General features: G+C 38.3%; 1 protein-coding gene across 3 annotated transcripts in view; it reads right to left on the reverse strand.

Moving 5' to 3' along the window:
* Positions 1-12,418, reverse strand: part of LOC124795421 (coiled-coil domain-containing protein 93) — an 88,085-nt gene continuing 75,667 nt past the window's right edge. For 2 of the 3 annotated variants that reach the window (XM_047259450.1, XM_047259449.1), the window contains 3 exons: positions 5,719-5,839; positions 5,450-5,534; positions 508-1,130 (listed from right to left, as the gene is read on the reverse strand). In XM_047259450.1, the coding sequence (XP_047115406.1) occupies positions 969-1,130; positions 5,450-5,534; positions 5,719-5,839 (368 nt within the window). In that variant the 3' untranslated portion in view covers positions 508-968. Of the gene's footprint in view, positions 230-507; positions 1,131-5,449; positions 5,535-5,718; positions 5,840-12,418 lie in introns of those variants that run through there. The other variant, XR_007016688.1, reaches the window with a different exon arrangement.

A 12,418-nucleotide genomic window follows, 5' to 3' on the forward strand; every position in this document is an offset into this window, starting at 1 on the left:
CAGGCATTGTTATCATCCTTTCTCGATATTCCACATCATTACCTACTGAATGCATGCTAGTGTGTGTCTGTCTTGTTTTCGGTGCCCTGTACCAGCCACACTCGGAAAATTTCATTCTGACACCACAACAATGTCAGTGATCCAAGCCAGGGTCCATCCAGGCTTGTAAATTCAGTGTCTTCCTTATTGATATCCCTTTCATTCCACCTTGTACCAGATAACACTGTCCCTAGGAGTGAAACACAATTTTACCAAAATTCATCGACATCACAAAATATTTCATGTGTCTGAGGCTTGTGGAAGAAAAACAGCCATAATGACAAACTTTCCCAAATTCTAAATACATAAAATGTTGGTAATCTTTATCTCACTATTATAGGACTGCTTATATTTTAAGGACCACTTGTACCCAACTATCATTAATATATTCATATGCTGCCATATGTCCATATACGTAGCAAAAAAAAAAAAAAAAAAAAAATTGCTTGAGCAATAAAGTCATAAGGGTAATTGGTAAACATACTTTTATTTGAGGCATTTTAGCAACATTTTTGGAACAAACTGCTTCTGAGAATTAACTGAACATTTATAAATGATTAAAAACATGTATGTGTTTACAGTTTTCATGCTGCACAGTAACAAGGAAATATTTCAGGTTCACAAAAAACAAACTAATATGGGTCAATGGAGAGAATTATATCACATAAATAAAATAACTTCACTGAGTGCATGCCCAGTGATAATGTTCCCAGAATTACAATGGTATTCACAATTGAAACTCCCCTTTACTTGCCTTCTATTATTCAGGTACTAATTGCATGGTTCAAAATGTTTAAACTTTTAGTGCCTAGGTTTTTATCTTATGCATTATTTTTTTTTTAATTTGCTTTTGCCTACCAACCTTTTTTCCTGTGTTTAAGAAATAAAATGGGTGAGCCCCCCCCTCCCCCCCTCTGCATGCGTGTCATTCAGACACCACGAAGTTGTGCCAGCAGGACCTCATTGCGCCGGCACTCTATGGTAAGTTGCCGCACTGCTGCTACATAACGTCTTTGCTGATCTACAAGCCCTAGTAGTGTCTGGCTGAGTCGATCCCTTCGCTGCCGTTCTTCTGCACGCCGTCGCTCGACCTGCGAAGCAAATACTGAACAAACACCATTTCCATTTCTCTTGTCTTAACATTGTTACGTGTCACAAAAGGCAATTATGTGGGACACTTTTATTTTAGATGAGAGTGTGATATATGTTCATACGAGAAACATTGACTTGTCTAAAGTTAATACCAATTTGGAATCCAGTTGTAGACTTTGAAACAATAGGCACTATTTTAATGGCAGCTTAAAATACAGTTCAGGATAACTAGAAAAAATCTGCAGTTGCAGTTCACAATTCCTTTTTGATGAATTTGCTACTTAAATTTGTGAATAGTCTGATCAACATACCTAATTACATCATCTTACTTTGCATGACACAAATAATTTTATGTGCATGCTGAAATGTATCTAGAGTTTGAGAGCTATTGTAACTTCTTTCTTCCTTGGCCAGATACGCACAATGATTGTGTGTGACTGCAAGACACAGTCTATTTTTACATCATCAGATTTGCCCATATATGCTTGCGGTTTTGCTGTGCTGTGCTCAGTAGCTGAGTCAGTGGGGTAAGGAATAGGGAGCAGTTCTTGGACACAGTTTTACTTGGGGAGCTGACAGCTGACCAGAACCTGGGCATTTCAGTTGCTTTCGAATGACCTACATTCATTACGCAAACAAACAGAAAACGTGTTAACACGTTCTGAAAGAGCTAAAGAATTAAGAAGCATTTTGCTTACAAGTACTGTACTCCCTATGTGCACAAAATGGAAACGAGGCATTTAGGAAGATGAGAATGTATCTGTTTCAGCCCAGATGATGAAATCTATAGACAAGGGAATTACGGTGATTTTTACAGCTGCCACAGGATTTCGAAACATCAACAGGGCAGAGACGTGTGGAATATTGCCCACAGCAGAGTATCTTAGAATTTCATTCTGTACGTCGTCGTTGGTTTACAAAACTAATTGCAGGAGTGAAGAGGTTTTGAGGACGTGGGTCAAAGTGACAAAAGAGAGCTACTGGTCACACAAGGGAAAATGCTTCAGTGCTAACATACATGTTTACATGTTTGGATGACAATGGTCACATGCCAGCATGCAAGAACACAAATATTGGCATGGAGCTCCTGACAGGAAGCACTGGGAGAGCTGACAGAAGAGCACAGTACAAGTGACAGCCTTTGTGCATTTGCTGAAGCTCTTGGGTCATCATCTGACAGGTGATGTAGCTGTCTTTCCTGCTACTCATCATGAAATCGTCATTATTGACCACCAAATTTGGTGCCTTCATGCCTATGCATTTTCTACTTAGACTAGCATAACTTATAGGCCTCAGTCACAGCGCAATTGTCACATCCAAAGATGTCTGTCAGTTGCACTGGTGAAATATTGCAGGAATTTCACAATGACATCCAATGTCTCACCTGAGAACTATTTCTAAAACTAGTCCACTGGGAAAGCCTCAGACAACACATCAGTTAATCTGTTGAAGAATGCCTTACTAAGTACCACAAGAGAATGCAGATGCAGTGTATGGTGGACTCGTATGAGATCTTGCTGTAGTACAACATACTTGTTCACAGAACCTTCACAGTACAGACATTTCTTGAGGAGTTCCAGATTGAATTATTTTGTTTCCCACTTATGCTTAAAAGTGAATCATATTTTGCACCTCCAAGCCTATGTAATCTTCCTGAAAACACTTCCATGGAGGCAATTCATGGAACCTAAACTAAGCACTTTGGAAAGATGCATTAACTGGAAGCCCATACTTCCAGAAGATTTGAAGGCAAGTTGTGAGAAAAGAATGAGTCTGCATTGCTTTCTTAAAAAAACTGAGCAATCTCATAAATTTTACAGCATTTTTCTTTGTGGCAGGCAGCTTTGGTTGATTTTGTGACTACTATAACTCACGAACATTTTTATATAGAGGCCCAGATTGTTCATCAATTTAGAACTGAACATGTTATATTGTCAGCAGTCAGTACAGCAGAATCTTTTGAAGCTTCTTTAATAAAAAATTGAAATCATTACCATTGACATCACTCTTGCTCTGCTTCCCATTGTGAATTTAAGGCTACAGAGGAGGAAAGTTACAATGAAATGTGTTGTCTACATTAAGGTAATTATAAATGGAAAATGCACTTGGGCAATGAAAAGAGAGAGAGTTTAGACATGACTTTGTTGAAAAAAAGCATCTCATGTTACACCTGTTATAACAGGAGGTGGTAATTTATCTAACAAATACTTGTTACAAATGTAAACCCTACTTTGTCTAAATTTCAATGTTCTGTCGTATGTGATTCATCTTCTGGATTATTACAGTTGCAGTCCTAATCCAGCTTTTGGAAACTAAATACTGCATCTCTCCAAAACCAAGACACGGGTTTTTCTCAAAATTTCACGCGCCCAGTAGGGGGTCGTCTTGTATTTGCAGAATACAATGTGGAGACTTTCATTTCTTTACTGAACATAACCTCGAGGTTCCAGTAATCTGTAACTCTACTCTCTGTCATGCCTACCACTTTAACCCTCAGTGTAAGCAAGCACTTTAAGCACTGTTGTACGATAACGGGAAGTGTTCTTTGTGGCAATTTTTTTATCAGTTGTTGTTTCACTTTGGAGATCCCACTTCTAAATTGTGTGACGTGGAACAGTGTGGTTCAACATCCAATTTTTGAACAGGATGCAGACATACTATGACACAAATTTCAAAATCATGTTTATTTGGCATGCAGAAGCAACAAATAATTGTGCAACTTTGCTGAAGTGTGGAGTCACAGGGAGTCAATGTCTGGTGGTGAAAGGACAAAGAATGCCTGAAAAATGTGAATTAGAAAAGCTTTAAGTCACCCACAGAGTGAATTTTTCAAAAATGTTGCAATGGAAATGGTGGCATTTATGCACAAGAAACATAAAGAAGGAATGGCAGTTTCCTATGATATCAAACAAAATAAAAGTACATAAACTGTCACAGCAACACGGTGTCCAATTTAAAGCCAGCTCTGGGAGGTGTACAAGGATAGCGTGACGCAATGGACTTTTGCTGCAATGTCAAACATCCCTTACTCAGCGTCTTCCAGAATCGTATGCAGAGAAGCTGGTATCAGCGACACATTATAAGACTGAGACAGGAATGTGCTTATCTCTTAGGGCAAATTGGAAATACTGACGAGACTCCTGTTTACTTGAACTGTACAACAATTGAAGAGAAAGGTGCCAAAGTGTATTGCTTTGCACTATTGGCAATTGCGAATCACTGTGATGTTCTTTGTGGTTGCTGATGGAACAAAGATGCAACCCTATATCATCCTCAATTGTAAAACTATGCTGAAGGAAAAGCTGCCAAATGAGTTATAGATTGGCTCTCCACAGCCTGGAGTAGGAGGCCAGGTGCTCTTTTAAAGAATCATGGAATGCTAATCGTGATGTTTTCAAGGGGCATCTGACACCAGCAGTGAAGGCATGAATCGAGGTCTTAAATACAGATCGTTTTGTCATTCCAGGAGACAGGACTTTGCAACTATAAGTGTGTCATGTGGTGATGAATAACCCATTTATTTAAAGACCACCTGACAAAGCTGGATAACAATTGAATTGTAGAGAGGATTCAGACTGCTTGGACATACATATCCGGTGCATCATTGTGGATGGCTTTAAAAAGTGCTGTGTAACAAATGAATTAGATGGGAGTGAAGACAATCTACTATAGGATGCACATTAACCATGACAATGGCAGTGACACTGCAGATTCTGTTGACCATTCCAGTGAAGAGGAGAAGTGGCATCTGTATCTGACTAAAGCATGTCTATACCTGACTATTGCCCGTGTACCGGTACTTTTACTGTCTCCTCCAGTTATCTGCAATAAGGTAACCATTTATAAGTTTTCAAAATAAACATAATATGTTTATAGATAATTTTCTATAATCCCTTGTTGAACAGTGGGGAGTTATCTCGCATTTGGAGCTGTCTTGGATGCAGAGGTATATGATATATTGTAAATAAAGGACAATCCTACATGTTCAGAAGAAACTAAAACTGGGATGTGAACCCTGTGGATAAATATTAATCATTCAGTAGCGAACATTTAATGTTCTACAACCACTTGATGATATACCCACAGTGCATGAGGAAATTCTGTAACAGTTACATTACACACAGTAAAAGGTACACAATGCTGTGATCTAAAATAATTTTATGGAAACAGTTTCATGAAAAAGAAGAAATTAGCCAGATTCCACACAACTGATTCCATGGCTAAAAGAAGCCCATTTTCTTAAGCTAGTCATCTATCATATTTTAACTTATGTCATCTGATAAAAATGACAATTTAATAACAGAATCATGTGACCCACCTTTGCTTTATTCTGCTTAATTCCTTCAACAATAGCATCAAATTGCTTCATGAACTGTTCTTTACCAGCAGGGGATGACATGGCCCTACAAATAAGTTTGTTCAATCAATACACTTTGTTTCTTATGCCTTTGCTATAATGTTGATTGCAACATATTTTAAAATCCCAAGAAATACACAAAGAACAAGTTATTTTTTCTTACAGATAAATTAGCAAAGTCTGTAAAAAGCTTTAGATATTTACTTTTGTGTGTACAATCTGTTACTTACTCTGTGTAATTGTCAAGTATTGAATTTAGCAGTGTTAGTTCCTTGCTTGTATATAGTTTAGTGTCATCAAACGTGTTGTAGAGAGTGTAGAACTGCTTTGTCTCTTTATGTTTTGCTGCAACTGGAACATATAATAAACAAATGGCACTTAAATAACACATTTTGTAATGGAGAAATTAAAATTACACAGCAAAACATTTCAGGTCTTATAAGGAAGTATTTCCATTTTCTGCAGTGTATTACAGATCAAATACTTAATGATAAAGCACATAAAAACACTCCTTGCAGATATACCAAAAATTCTAACACCTTCACAATCTGATATGCATTATAATGTCAACTGAACTCTCATCAAAGTGATCAATATAATAAATGAAGCATGTGGTCATAGAAAAACTTATGTGAACCAGGCATCCACTACACAAAAAATACCACAAGTGAAGTTAACGTTGGAAGTAAACATTGCATTCGAATCTAAGTCACCACATAAAATGACTCAAAATTTACCTTAAATTTTTCTCTTCCATCTAATACTTAGAAAATGTCTCAATTAAACCACCTGCACAAACAACTCAGTTTTTGTTTTGTGTGGCAATGGGAAGTTCTTGGTGTAATATATATAATGGAAGGTGTAAAGGTGCTCAGTGAAGACTGAAGTCTTATTTATGTGGCACAAGCATGCACAGCATTCACTAATCAAAAGATACTATTGTTGTTACCATTCCACATTAATTTGACTTAATGTGCAACTTGTGATTTAACAAAGAAATTAGAAACCTACTTTCAGGTTATGAACAATTTTTGGTTTAAGACAGAGATTTAGAAACCAGGTTTTAAATTATAAGACATTTCCAAGGGCAGATGTGGACTCTGACCACAATCTATTGGTTACAAACTGTAGATTAAAACTGAAGAAACTGCAAAAAGGTGGGAATTTAAGGAGATGGGACCTGGATAAACTGACTAAACCAGAGGTTGTACAGAGTTTCAGGGAGAGCATAAGGGAACGATTGACAGGAATGGGGGAAAGAAATACAGTAGAAGAAGAATGGGTAGCTCTGAGGGATGAAGTAGTGAAGGCAGCAGAGGATCAAGTAGGTAAAAAGATTAGGGCTAGTAGAAATCCTAGAGTAACAGAAGAAATATTGAATTTAATAGATGATAGGAGAAAATATAAAAATGCAGTAAATGAAGCAGGCAAAAAGGAATACAAACGTCTCAAAAATGAGATAACAGGAAGTGCAAAATGGCTAAGCAGGGATGTCTATAGGACAAATGTAAGGATGTAGGGGCTTATCTCACTAGGGGTAAGATAGATACTGCCTACAGGAAAATTAAGGAGACGTTTGGAGAAAAGAGAGCCACTTGTATGAATATCAAGAGCTCATATGGAAACCCAGTTCTAAGCAAAGAAAGGAAAGCAGATAGGTGAAAGGAGTATATAGAGGGTCTATACAAGGGCAATGTACTTGAGGACAATATTACGGAAATGAAAGAGGATGTAGATGAAGATGAAATGGGAGATACGATACTGCGTGAAGAGTTTGACAGAGCACTGAAAGATCTAAGTCGAAACAAGGCCCCGGGAGTAGACAACATTCCATTAGAACTACTGACGGCCTTGGGAAAGCCAGTCCTGACAAAACTCTACCATCTGGTGAGGAAGATGTATGAGACAGGCGAAATACCCTCAGACTTCAAGAAGAATATAATTCCAATCCCAAAGAAAGTAGGTGTTGACAGACGTGAAAATTACTGAACTATCAGTTTAATAAGTCACAGCTGCAAAATACTAATGCGAATTCTTTACTGATGAATGGAAAAACTGGTAGAAGCCGACCTCGGTGAAGATCAGTTTGGATTCCGCAGAAATGTTGGAACATGTGAGGCAATACTGACCCTACGACTTATCTTAGAAGAAAGATTAAGGAAAGGCAAACCTACATTTCTAGCATTTGTAGACTTAGAGAAAGCTTTTGACAATGTTGACTGGAATACTCTCTTTCAAATTCTAAAGGTGGCAGGGGTAAAATACAGGGAGCGAAAGGCTATTTACAATTTGTACAGAAACCAGATGGCAGTTATAAGAATCGAGGGGTATGAAAGGGAAGCAGTGGTTGGGAAGGGAGTGAGACAGGGTTGTAGCCTGTCCCCGATGTTATTCAATCTGTATATTGAGCAAGCAGTAAAGGAAACGAAACAAAATTTCGGAGTAGGTATTAAAGTCCATGGAGAAGAAATAAAAACATCGAGGTTCGCCGATGACATAGTAATTCTGTCAGAGACAGCAAAGGACTTGGAAGAGTTGTTGAACGGAATGGACAGTGTCTTGAAAGGAGGGTATAAGATGAACATCAACAAAAGCAAAATGAGGATAATGGAATGTAGTCGAATTAAGTCGGGTGATGCTGAGGGAATTAGATTAGGAAATGAGACAGTTTAAGTAGTAAAGGAGTTTGGCTATTTGGGGAGCAAAATAACTGATGATGGTCGAAGTAGAGAGGATATAAAATGTAGACTGGCAATGGCAAGGAAAGCGTTTCTGAAGAACAGAAATTTGTTAACATTGAGTATAGATTTAAGTGTCAGGAAGTCGTTTCTGAAAGTATTTGTATGGAGTGTAGCCATGTATGGAACTGAAACATGGACGATAAATAGTTTGGACAAGAAGAGAATAGAAGCTTTTGAAATGTGGTGCTACAGAAGAATGCTGAAGATTAGATGGGTAGATCACGTAACTAATGAGGAGGTATTGAATAGAATTGGGGAGAAGAGGAGTTTGTGGCACAACTTGACAAGAAGAAGGGACCGGTTGGTAGGACATGTTCTGAGGCATCAATGGATCACCAATTTAGTATTGGAGGGCAGCGTGGAGGGTAAAAATCATAGGGGGAGACCAAGAGATGAATACACTAAGCAGATTCAGAAGGATGTAGGTTGCAGTAAGTACTGGGAGATGAAGAAGCTTGCACAGGATCGAGTAGCATGGAGAGCTGCATCAAACCAGTCTCAGGACTGAAGACAACAACAACAACAACAAACTAGTTTAGGGCATGAGCCAATCTTCAGATGGTAGTGTTGCCTTCAAATGTAAAACTTGCAAAGAAGTAAATGCTACTGTGTGACGATGGGCTCAAGCTCGAAACTAGTATGGCACAATAAAATAATTTTAAACAAAAACTTGTGGTGGTTACAATATTTCCTACAGTGTGATTCATGCCAATTACATAAAAGTATGTACATAAAAAACAAATTACATTTAAACTTTGAGGATAAGTATAAAAACTGTTCATTTGTCAATGAACTTGCAGTCCTATATATGAAGGTAGTATCTGTTCCTGAAAGATACCATTGATGACCATGCAGCTTCTCTAGAATGAAATGATAATCAAATCGACACCCTAGCTGCAAACAAGCCCTCAATGGCTCAGATGGATAGAGCGTCTGCCATGTAAGCAGGAAGTCCCAGGTTCGAGTCCCAGTTGGGGCACACATTTTCAACTGTCCCCAATGATGTATAGCAACACCTATTTGCACCCAGGGTGTTGATTTAATTATCATTTCAACTTGCAGTCCATTTTGACTGAGTAAAGCAGCCTGCACAACATGTGCAAATAAGGGCAGAACACTTGCAGATAGCAATACTGATGATAAAAAATTTAAAAGTGTTCCAGCACATTTAGTACATCACTAACAAAACAGAAGAAACTGGTAAATTTCTAGGGAAGAGTACCACATGCTCAAATGGAAGACTGAAGAGACTCTTAGTTTTAAGTTACAGAATTGTATCACTGTAAGTATATAGAGCACACAGATGTACTAATGTTGTGCTGTAGGGAAAATTCAAAATAATGTTCACAATGAAAAAATAGAATAAGTAGATGAACTCGCAGTGGAATGGACAGCATAAAGAATAATGCCACGCAAGACTGGCCTACAGCACTGCACCACCTACAGCATGAAGTATTCGTCGTGGCATCAGCTGTTATAAGACAATGGTTGTTTATGCAAGAGGAAATTCACATGTCCCCATGTGTGCTCGTTCAACAAAGTTTTACACATAGTCCACAAAAATCTTCTTTATGTGTCAACTGAGAGTTAGCCATTCCTCTTATGCCTATCTAGCGTGTTTGTTTGTTTGTTTTTTTTTTTTTTTTTTTTTTTTTTTTGGCAATGTTTACTTTACCCCAAATACACAGGTTTCAGTCGCTGCAAGCCCTTCACGATGGTAATTAGTCACAATGTGTACAACCTTGTGAATTTATTCTGGGTGTGGAGATGGAAGATAATTTCCTTTCATGTTTAGGTCCAGAGATGAGGCTATGATCCACTTAAGTGCAAATGTGAACCATCAAAGTGAAGAATATTGGGGACAAAGTAGCCACATAATGTAAGTGAACATGAGAGAGACCCCCCCCACCAACAGCTTCATGTGTTTTGCACCATTTCCTGGAAAGAGATTTATGGCCCACTCCTTTCTCTGGAAAAACAACAACACATACTTACAGATGTTGGATACCTTGCTTAACCCACATGCTGAAAATTTCATGTTTCAATAGGACCAAGTACTGCGACACAGCCACCTGCAGGTAAGAGCATTTCTTAACAATGAACTGCCACAACGATGGGTTGCTCATAAGGAGCATAAAGATGTCACACTGCACCAATGGCCTCCAAGGTTGCCTGATCTCACTGTATGTGATGTTTCTGTGGAGGTTTGCAAAGCACTCCTACATGCCTCCCTTCTGTTTCTAGATGAACTGTAACACTGCATAGCAACAGCAGTAACTGCAATACTTTATCAGACATACTCCCAAATGTATGGGATGAGTGGGAATATCATCTGGATGTTTGCTGTGCATCTAGATGAGGGCATATTGAACGTTTGTGAAAGGTAAATGAAAAGTATGATTGAAAATTTAATTGTGAGAAGCATCCCATGAGTGTATACACACACAACCCTACTAAAATCAGATGCCTCTTCTGAAAGAAAATGCTTTGTAGCCTGATTCAAAAGTCAAAATTTACCCAAAGTTTCTGTCATTCATGCAGAAGATACAAGTCTTATGAAATCGAATGAATCTTTTTGAAATGCCCTGTATTTGCTGTATGACAATTTAAAAACATCTAAGAGTTTATCTTTAACAATTATGGGCACAAAGAGACACTATTATTATTATTATTATTATTATTATTATTATTCCAGTGGGATGACCTAATGATTACTTATAGTACAATAACAACAATATTTTCAAACCTCTGAAATGTCTTCAGAATTTGGACTTAAAAATCAAAACAATAGGAAGTGTCAATACGCTAAATCAAAACAACTCGAAGAAGAATGTAACGTTTAAAAAGAAACTGTTGTTGGAAAAACAGATTCAGCACAGTAAGAGATGTCAATATGATTTAGAATTTAAAAGCAAAGATATGAACACTAAGTTTGCAAATGAAAGTAAACAGTCAAACACAATAGGAGAGAGCAAACAGTTGGAAAGAGTATTTGAGGTCCGCTACAAATAGGATAAACCACATGTTAACATGACAGATTAAGAAATGAGTGTTGCTTTGTTGGGGATAGGGAATCCAGAATTAGCATTTGGCAGAACTGTGAAATACAAGGCAGTAAGAACAGATAAAATTTCTTTCAAATGTCCATAATCTTTAGGTGGCGTGTGGCATCAATAGATTATTCAGATTAAAGTGTAGAATCAACAAGACATAAGATATACTACTGGACTTTCCAAGGAACATAGCTACAGCAGATAAATGTGACAACTATCGTACTATCAGCTTCCCATGGCACTTACACACTTACAATCGAGGGAGCATCATCGACTAACAGGTTTTCCAAGTACAAGTAACAGTACACCAAATTAATGAAAGCCAACTGTTACATGTATTCAGCAGATGTAGTTATACTCACTACTGAAAGTGCTTTGTGATTTAAGAAGAACAACTTGTGTACCTGTGAATATGTTTTTTCTTGTTTATTTAAGTACAACTGAGGCAAGATTAAGGGTGCCACTGCACTGGGATGCCATGGCAGGTGTTCTGGCAGAGATGCCAGACAGAAGCAAGGGACGTAAGGGGGCCTCCCGCACTTGGGATTTACCTGAACTTGGCAGCTCTGTTGGCAGGGCAGCTGCTGTGAGGTTCTGCCGGCAGGTATGCCAGACTGGCGTTGCTGCCAGTGAAGTATATGGTGACCCATGGCCGCACTTACACCAGGTCACCATCAGAGCTGCCAAGCGCTGCCTGCCACTCACACGTACCTAGTTTTACCTGCTCACGTGAGTGCTGTGGATAGTTTTGACACCAAATCTTTTATCTGTGAGATTCAGATGAGATCAGCAACTTGAGACACCCAATCTCAGAACTTTCAAAATTTGAGCTGGAAAACAAAGTGTTGGAACTACGAGGGTCATAAATGAAGTTCAGTTCGAAGAATAAGCCTCTCCACATTACAATAAGGTTCAAACAACTTACAATAATGCACTTTCTGTACTCTGGATGGATGGAGATAATGGAAATTATCAATCCTCCTTTTCCTCACAGCCTATTCCTGATGCTGCACTATAACCACAAGAGCTTTACACCACAGACAAAAAACATTTACTATCCGGGCTATGCGAGTTTTCCTCAAAACCTACTCCCAGACTGAAATAGCATAGCTACATCTGCAGAAGCAAGTAATGCT

This window comes from Schistocerca piceifrons, chromosome 4 (assembly GCF_021461385.2).
Source record: "Schistocerca piceifrons isolate TAMUIC-IGC-003096 chromosome 4, iqSchPice1.1, whole genome shotgun sequence".
Classification (NCBI taxonomy): Eukaryota; Metazoa; Arthropoda; class Insecta; order Orthoptera; family Acrididae; genus Schistocerca; species Schistocerca piceifrons.